This window comes from Cynocephalus volans, chromosome 7 (assembly GCF_027409185.1).
Source record: "Cynocephalus volans isolate mCynVol1 chromosome 7, mCynVol1.pri, whole genome shotgun sequence".
NCBI lineage: Eukaryota > Metazoa > Chordata > Mammalia > Dermoptera > Cynocephalidae > Cynocephalus > Cynocephalus volans.
The window spans coordinates 92,090,928-92,099,920 of NC_084466.1; the positions used below are offsets into that span (position 1 = coordinate 92,090,928).

At 51.4% G+C, this 8,993-nt stretch overlaps 1 protein-coding gene across 4 annotated transcripts in view; it reads left to right on the top strand.

Annotated features, from left to right (window-relative positions):
• DLG5 (discs large MAGUK scaffold protein 5) overlaps positions 1-5,103 on the top strand; it is a 99,959-nt gene extending 94,856 nt beyond the window's left edge. For all 4 annotated transcript variants that reach the window (XM_063102156.1, XM_063102157.1, XM_063102158.1 and 1 more), the window contains 4 exons: positions 223-350; positions 1,518-1,627; positions 2,288-2,397; positions 3,326-5,103. In XM_063102156.1, coding sequence (XP_062958226.1) covers positions 223-350; positions 1,518-1,627; positions 2,288-2,397; positions 3,326-3,429 — 452 coding nt within the window. In that variant the 3' untranslated portion in view covers positions 3,430-5,103. The remainder of the gene's footprint in view (positions 1-222; positions 351-1,517; positions 1,628-2,287; positions 2,398-3,325) is intronic.
• Positions 5,104-8,993: the final 3,890 nt, after the last annotated feature.

The window sequence follows — 8,993 nt, forward strand, 5'->3', positions numbered from 1 at the left end:
CATTGTCCACCTGCCTCTCCAGCTGGCCGTTGTGGTCGGCAGGACCACATGGTGTTTAGAGCCCTCCTGACTTGGGTCAGGTCCATGTGTGGCCTTCAGTTCTTTCGGCAGAAGAGAGGACACTAGGATGGAGTTCCTGATGGCAGCTGAACTCAGCGTCTTCCCTGCTTGTTAGGGCTCAGCAGGCCACAGAGTTCTGATTCTTGTGATTGTGCTTTGCAGAAGTGATGAAGGCCTCCCAGCAGGCCATTGAACGCGGTGTCAAAGATTGCCTGTTTGTGGACTATAAGCGGAGGAGTGGCCATTTTGACGTGACCACAGTGGCATCAATAAAGGAGATCACAGAAAAGGTACCTGTGGCTTTAGCCTGTGGGTTGGACACCTGGTGGAGCCTGGGGATTGGACTCCTCCAAGCATGAGTCAGGGCCCTTTTCCCATGGTCCTCTGCCCTGGGCTTTCAGACCTTCCATGAGCTCACCTGGGACATGGGGTCCGAGTCCACCTGCTGCAGGGTTGCCCTTCTTGCTGTATGCGTTTCTGTTCTCGTAACTAGCAAGCCAATCCCTTGGCCCGGGTGTAGGAGTTGCCCTGCGTATGTGCCGCCTCTCTGCTCCTGAGGCAGTCTGACAAGAGCTTTGAACTCGGGAGCAAGTCCCCTCACAGGGCATCCCAGAACAGGTTCCCTGAATGCGTGTGCTAAACTTGCATGCACAGTGTCATGTGCGCCTTTCTCTGGGGACAGGGGGCACCCCTTCCTACAGGGCCCTGGCTCTGAAAGGGCTAAGAGGTGTTTCTGTGTCTCTGGGTGCATCTGTGGGTATGTGGGTTAGGTGACTGCTCGTGGGTCTGAGGACACGGTGGCCTCTTGGGCACCGTTCCTCCAGGCTGCATGGCGGCCTGGCTGGGCTTTGGTTTCCTGCTCTGTTAGAGGAAGTCATTGGCACCTCGCAACTGTGAGCACATACTACCCAGCTGAAGCCAAAGAGCTCTGGTCACGGGAGTCCTCTTCCGTGGAGCTTTTGGTGGCCATGGAGAGCCACTGGCAGAGCTCCTATGGCCTTTCTTTATCTCACACTCCACCTGGAGGCACAGGGGACCCAGGGGGCATATTTCAGTAATAGCCCCAGAAAGGTACACGCTCCATTCCCCTCCCTGCAGCCCCCTGAGAGAGTCCGACTCTTCCTTTGCTTAGTCTCGCAGAAACAAGGCTTTTGAGACTGGCTGGGTTAGGACCTTACCTATGTCCCTATATCTGGGCAGAGGCTGGAAAGGAAGTATGGAGTTGGGTCGGCCAGACCCCACTCGGCCCTGGCCCTGTCCTCAACCGTCATCCCAGCTAAGGTCTTGTACGGAGATTTCCTGGGTCAGGTTCCCTCAGTTCCTCGTGTGGGGTCCTCATGAAACATGGGTGCTGCCTGGTGTGTGCGTAGGGCCTTACGTGCTCATGTGTGGAGTGGGGCAGGGCTGTGTGAGGGGAGGGTCCTGCCCTGGGTGCTCATTGCACCCCTCGCCCCCAGAACCGGCACTGTCTCCTGGACGTCGCCCCCCATGCCATCGAGCGGCTGCACCATGTGCACATCTACCCCATCGTCATCTTCCTCCGTTACAAGAGCGCCAAACACGTCAAGTAGGCCACTGGCTCCCTTGGGTCACCTGGGGCCTTGTTGGAGAGGGGGCGGTGGCTCCAGCGGGGGCGGGTGTTGGGGTGGGATGGAGGAATAAGAGATGGTTCTACGGGCAGCACGTGTAGGAAACGACCCTCGCCTCCTACCCAGTCCCATGTTCAGAGGGAGGTGGGGTTAACCACACACAGCCCTCCATCCCTACTGCCTTTTCGCCCTGTTTGGTGCCACCACAGTTCCTTGAGCAAGGCCATCTTGGCCTGTGTGTCTCCCTCCTGCCCTCCATGGGCAGGTGCTCTGAAGGCTGAGGAGCTGGGTGACCTGGCCTACATCCCACTCAGCCATGAGCTTGCTTGTTGCTGGGATGGGCTTTCACTTTTACTGAGCTTACACACTGCCTGGGCTAACTGCTTGCATAGGCCCCTCTCCGTTTCACCTTTCTGTGCTGCTGAGCTTCTGTACCCGTGCTTGGGGTCAGCTGAGGCATCTGCTCTGTGCACCCGTTCTACCCAGAGCCTCCCGTGCAGCCTGCAGGCTTTTGCTGTGCTCAGTGGAGGGAGTACACGGGACTTCCTAACACAGCCCGTCCCGGCTAGAGGAAGTCCCTGCTACCCTGGCCTAGGAGAGGCTCGAGACTCAACCTGGTTCCCTGGCTGTCCTGACAGGGAGCAGAGAGACCCCATCTACCTGAGGGACAAAGTGACTCAGAGGCATTCCAAAGAGCAGTTTGAGACAGCTCAGAAGATTGAGCAGGAGTACGGCAGGTACTTCACAGGTAGGTGTGTGTGGGCCTGGAGAGGGGAGTAGACAGCAGGGAAGGAAGCAGAGGCTTTCCAAAGCCAGCTTGCTTAGAATTGGTAACAGCCACGCTTCCTGGATGCCTGTGAATGCTGTTGTAAGCGCTTTCTTTGCAAGTGAGATGCTCAGATTGCAGGCCCAGGTCAGTGTCAGGATTTTTACAGGTGGAAATGGTAAGCTCACTACGTTTGGGCTCAGGTCATGATCTGGCCTTTTCTACTCCAAATTTCACATTTTTAGTGTCCCTGTTCGGGTCAGGAACTGTAGAGGCAAGCTGGCAGTGTGGGCAGCAGTGGCAACTGTGGCCATCTGTCCCCAGCGCCCTCCAGGGTACCATAGGCCTGCTTTGGTGATTTGGTGAAGAAAAGCTGCAGCCTGTGTGCTCATATGCATGTGCTCATTTGGGTGTGCATGCCTGTGTGTGGTGTGTGTGTTTGCACGTGCGCATGCATGGGTGTGTGCATGCATGTGGGTATTTTAATTATCAGTTCATCACAGACTCATACTTTAGCCAAATACATGAACAATTTCTAGAGAAGTGAAATTTCACACCTCCAAAACTTACAAAAGAGCATCTCTGGTTTTTTTATTAGATTGAACAGACGTAAAATTCCACTGTCCCTTTTCTGTCGTAGTCTCTAAACGCTCCCTGTCAGTGTTATCATGGTGGGGGTGGGCAGTTTCTGTGTGAGCAGTCCACTCACCAGGGGCAGCTGCCTTCTCTTTTTCTTCCCCACTTTCTGGCTGGTGAAGGAGAGTCGGGTGGGGACAGGGCAGGAGCGCCAAATAGCTGAAGGCAGATAGCCAGACGGTAGGAAGTGTGCAAGCTGCATGTGTTTGCCTCACACCTGGGGACTTCCGTAGAGCTGGATGACGTGAATGTGTTCTTGGGGGTTCTTTTGCAGGGGTCGTCCAAGGAGGAGCCCTGTCAAGCATCTGCACTCAGATCCTGGCAGTAGTCAACCAAGAACAGAACAAAGTCCTTTGGGTTCCTGCCTGCCCACTCTAGGAGGACGCAGTGCTGTGCAGTGACTACAGCTGCCCGTCCAGTGTGAGCACCTGGCTCGGCTCTTTCCCGGTGGCTTAGAACAGAGGTCTGTCTGTAGGCCAACATGTAGAGGAAGGATCCAAAGCCAGGACTTCAGAAGCACCTCCTTGGTAGACCGAGGACCACAGCCCACAGCATCCAGGCCCAGCCAGCAGACTCTGGGCCTCTCACACGTGTGCTTTAAGACAAAACAATACAGAAAACACAAAGACTTCTGTGTTTGGCTAGAGTGGTTCAACACCCAGCTTTCTTTAGCCAGCCAATCAGAGATGCTGCAAAGAGAACCTGTCCGATCACAAGTTTACAAGCCTTTTCTAAGTATTTGGTGGTTTATGTTTACTTGCACGGCTCCATGTGGTTGGGGCCTAGCCCCTAACCCCTCTGTCAGCACCCCTGTTGCTATGGTGTTGATTTTGTTTCTGTCTTCAGCAAAATGACCCTGGAACCTCGTCGTGGCTACTTTGCTTTGGTAGGTTCTTGTCAGTGGGACCAGAGCTTTGACATACTTCCTGCTCCTCGGTGGCACCTCTCCTGGAGGGACATGGCGACAGCAGATGCTTAGGCACCGGTGGTGGCAGAACCAGTGCCTGCATGGGGCAACTTGCCAGCTGCAGTGTTTTCCTCCAGAACTGGGGAAGGCAGCTCTGGTGATCTTACAAACTCATCTCTCAGCCTTTCTCTGCTGCCTTCCGCGGCCTCTTGTTTCTTCGCCATCTGCGTTTATTATTTAAGCACGAAGTCTGCTCTGCCAGAGCTCCACGCATGCACAGTGACACAGTTGGGTTCTGGGAAGAGTATTCAGGTGGAACAGATGTGAGTTAGGTTCTGTGAGTCATGACAACCTTTATCAGTGTGGTATTGCAGGGTAATTTTTTAACTTGATAGAGCGTGGCAGGCACATCACTGTTTTTTGATATGTACACATTCAAGTTTCAGACTTTGAATCGAGAACTTTTAGGGGAATGTAAAGGTTGTCACTACAAAAATCTAATAAGAAAAACCAGATCTTTTTAATCCTGGTTACAGCATTCACGGCATGAACCTTACTTACTCCATGAGGATGTCATCGTTCTGGGGCTATTTTTTCATTATTTTTCCTTTTGCACTTCTGATGCTAGATATGTCTGGCTGAGGATTTGATGTGGTTCCTCCTAAACTGTGCGTCCTGTTCACATTAGGTACTGTACCAGGCTCTGTGTAAGTGTAATCAGGGTAGGACCTATATTTTAATACTGTTCCTAACATTTCATTTTATTAGCAAGAAATCTTTGATTTCATTTTATTCTTTGTAATTCTAGACACTAGTTTGTAGTTTAGCCATTACTGACATATTTTTAAAAAGGGATCTATTTTCTTGCACAGTTGTTCAAAAAAGAGGCAAGTTTCAGTCCTCAGTGCTGTCCTTTGTTCTACAGGTACAAGTTTTCTAGCTGGGACAACTGAGAAAAACCATAGGCTCTTCTGGAGATATTACTCACACACCGTCTGGGTGCGGGGCTGCTTTTCTAAGTGACAGACTGTTGGACTGTGGTGGTACGGTGGGCACAGGCAGGTACTGACCCCATAGACGGGGACTTTCTGTACTAAAATGTTACTTTGTACCCAAAGTTAAACAGACTTTAGTACAATGAATAAAGGTCAATTTCAGTAAGCTGGTGTGTATGAAGATATGTGAATTTCAGTCGTTTTCCACATCTTGCTGCTCCCTCAGCTTCCCTTCATTTCTACATTTGAGACAGCTCTTCTCGGCAGCATGTAGCTGGGATTGGCTGATGCATGGGGTTCTTTCCAGCTCTTGTGATAACGAGTCCCTGTTTCCTGCTGCCTCGGCCTCTCTCGGATTCCTCCTTTCCTGCCCTCCTGTCTGTCTGTCCATCCAGAGGTGTGTGGGGTGGTGGTTGCAGCCAGGCGGCTGACCTGTGGTTGACTTGGAGCTTGCCCTCAGGTCCTCACCCTCCCAGTCAGGTCTGCAAGGTTGGGCTGGGCCGTGACATGCGAAGGGGGTTGATCCAAGTGCTCTGTGGGTCTCCTAAATTCTGTGTCAGTTCCCTCTCTGAGGCCCCGGTTGGGGAGGGTGCTGCCTGGAGGGGACTGTGTTGTGGGGCCTCCCAGCATCACACTGCAGTCACCCTGCATTGCAGGCCTCCTGGAGCAGCTTGCTGGGGCCTGAAGTCTGTGTTCCAGGGTGGGAGGAAAGAAAGCTGGGCACAGTTGGGGGGCTGTCACGTGGCAGCAGGAAGCCAGGTCTGAGACCTGGGCAGCGCAGAGCCGTCCTCTGCCCCTTCTGCTTGGATGGGCTTGAGGGCAGAGTGTTCTGCAAAAGCCGCATGCTGGGCTTGTGGCCGGGCCAGAGCGGGCAGCCTCGGTGTGTATGCTTCCCTGGTCCTTTCCTGCTGGAGAAAGTTCCTCCATGGCCCTGCAGGCTTCACCTCCCTTGTGCACACAGGGATCACAGAGCTCTGGCAGTTGAGGAGTAGGACCCAGGGCCCGGTCTTCACTTGGCCACATGCTCACAGCTCCAGGGCCTGCTTGCACCTCCTTGACAGCCCAGCCCAGCGCCATCTTCAGAGGGGCAGCTGCTCCGTGGACTTTTAAGTCACCACCTGGCACACAGGGGCAGCAGGCACGTGGGAGGAGGGGTGGCTGCTTATTTCAGGAACTGTTTCTTTTAAAGAGCTCAATTATGATGCCAAAACCTTAATAGTTTGCACCTCTGATTTTATTGTTTTCTTTAGACTTTTCTGTATTTTACAAGTTTTCTACAGTCAACATGGTTTTCTTGTATAATTACATGTGGAAAAACACTTAGCCTGTTTAAAATAGAAGCCAGTGAAATCACTGAGATCCAGACCATCTGCTCCTGGACACAGCGAGAGGCCTTGGAGGGCAGCCCCGGATACACCACTGCATAGCACTGAGGGATCCCTGCCCTTATGAGCCTCTTCTGCAAACCACCACTGGACCATGCTGGGAGCAGGGGCTGTGGGTGAGGCTCAGCCAAGTGGGTGTCTGCCTTAGAAGCCCTTGTACGTCCCTACCCAGTTGAATTCCCCACCTTCTCCACCCCAGTGAGCACTGACTGGCCTGACTTATAATAATTTCCTTGTTTTTCTGCATAATTTTACCCCCAGTGGAGCTCTCTTCAAACAGTACATTGTTCCCTTTGAAAACAGTAGGCATCAGGGACAAACACAGCTGTGCAGGGAAAACACAACATTGGTGCCACTGGGTGAAGTCCGCCGGAGAAGGTAATGTCATCTCCAGGTCAGAGTCACCTCAGCTTCCCCAGGAACTTCCAGGAGCCCCTTCTGGGGACGTCAGTGAACAAGGGGCCGCCACAGTCAGGGCACGTGGCAGTGCTATCCGCGGACCAGGTCTTGATGTCTGGCAGAGGTATGATTAGAGGGCGGGGCTGGTGTTTTCTGTTTTTACATTCACCAGAACCAACCTCTGGATTTCAGAAGTAAGTCAAAGCTGAACACTTATGCGGGATGAAGTGAGAATCTCCAGCTGATCAGGAGAGCAGGAGGTTCATCCGGTCACGTCAAGATGAGCCTAGCAGAAGTAAGCGTGCGGGCAGGATCACCTTGACATCCTGTCCTCAGCTGAGTCACTTGGAAGCCACAGGGATCTTGGCACCAGTAACTCCCAATGCTCCTGTCTTGAGTCTCCAAAGCAGACCCGTTGCCCTCTCAATCTGGTGCCAGTTCTCATCTTGGCATCTCTCCTCCATTTTCCTGAGAATGTCCCTGGAATGGTCTTGATTTCTTCCTTTGATTTTCCTTTTCTTCTCTACTTTGATAGATCTCCTCTTTTCTGTGAGGAAACAGAGAGGAGAAAAGGTTAACCCCAGATATAAATGATTTCCCCACAGGAGGGTGACTGGTTTGCCTTTTCCTAGCATTGCTTTCTGGAAAATGTCTGGATTGAGAAAAAATTAGCAAAGGCTGTGTCCGTCCTTGTGTGTGGATGGGTAGGTCTGGGTCAGGAGGCCTGGGAGTGGACACACAGACCCTGAGAGCCCAGCGGCAAGGACTGTGCCCAGCCGCTGTGGGGCATCTCCCCTCCTCTCTGGAGCTGCGGTCACTCCTATGTTGGACATGCTGGCCTGCTGCCCTGTTTTCTGATCCAATCCACATCAGGTGTCATTTTGCTATTCTCTCACAGAGGTTTGTTCAATTTTTAAAAATTTTTTGATGGTTGTCCAGTACAGGGATCAAAGCCAGGACCTTGGTGTTACCAGCACCGTGCTCTAAGCAACGGAGCTAACCAGCCAGCCCAGTCCACTCAGCTTTTATCTTCCAGTCCCTTGATCTTGATCTTGATCTTGCATGTTAGAGGCTCTAACCTCAGAAGTCTGGTAATCCTTGGGCGTCTCTTAAGGAGTAAGCAAGGGAGATTTAAAAGTCCAAAACAAATGGTAGGAGTGTAGTCTTTGAGTTTCGCTGGAGGATGGCTGGGTTGGGCTGTTCGTTGGGGACTCTCTCTAGGCTTTCTTCGGGGGTTTGTCAGATTCCCCAAAGGAATACTTCCTCTTCTGACTGGAGGAGTCAACCTGTCAACATCCATGCGCCAGGTGGGGAGGAAGGTTCAGATTCCTTGGTTCAGCACCCACGTGGCGACGTACAGTCATATCCTCCTTTTGTTTTCAGCATGGCACCACTTATCTGATCTGTGCTGGATCCCCCAGTCTAGAAAGCTTCTTATAGTCTCTAGGGAATAAGCCTTCTGGCTTCTGCCGGGTTGAGGGAGAGGCTATAGCCTGGTAGCTTGGAATCTAGAAATCTGTTTCTCACCCATTCCTCATTTAAGCTACCCCCTTATCCCCAGGTTCTGGAGGTAACAATGCCACAGCTCCTTGTATTTAAAGATTCTTAGCATTTTCCTCTGCTGGTTTTGGATGTGGTATTCTCAGATCTGCTAAGTCATTTGCCACTGCCCTCTCTGCTTTTCAGCTTCTAAAATGATTTTGTGGTGGTTACCTTTCTGCTCTCCCTATATTTCTACAGTTATGTCTTTTTCAAAGAAATCCTTTTCCACTGTTTCTGTTTTTAATGGTGTTTTAAGAGAGGAGAAAATAAGCTTATGTATCAATCTGCTTTCTTAACCCAGAAGGAAGGTTGATACCTTTTTGTATTTCTTTACTATATATTATGTTACTATCATTTTGGGATCTTGGAGGGACTAAAATACATGCCTTGTTCCTTTCAACAGCAGCACCCCCTTCCAGTCTGTGGATGTGTCAGCCAGGCTTTCGTTAGAGAAGCAGAACTTGTAGAAACCAGGATGATATATACACACAGAAATGTATATACGTAATATATACACACACATAAATGTATATACACAGTATATACATAAATGCATATATAAGCTACAAGGAACTGGCTTCTGTGATGGTGGGTTCTGGCTAAGCAAGTCCAAAATCCACAGGGCTGGTAGTGAAGACAGGAACATCACAGGCACTGGCCGAAACTGCTGTCCACAGGTCGGGGAGGGAAGAGCGTGAGCAGGATGGAACTCCA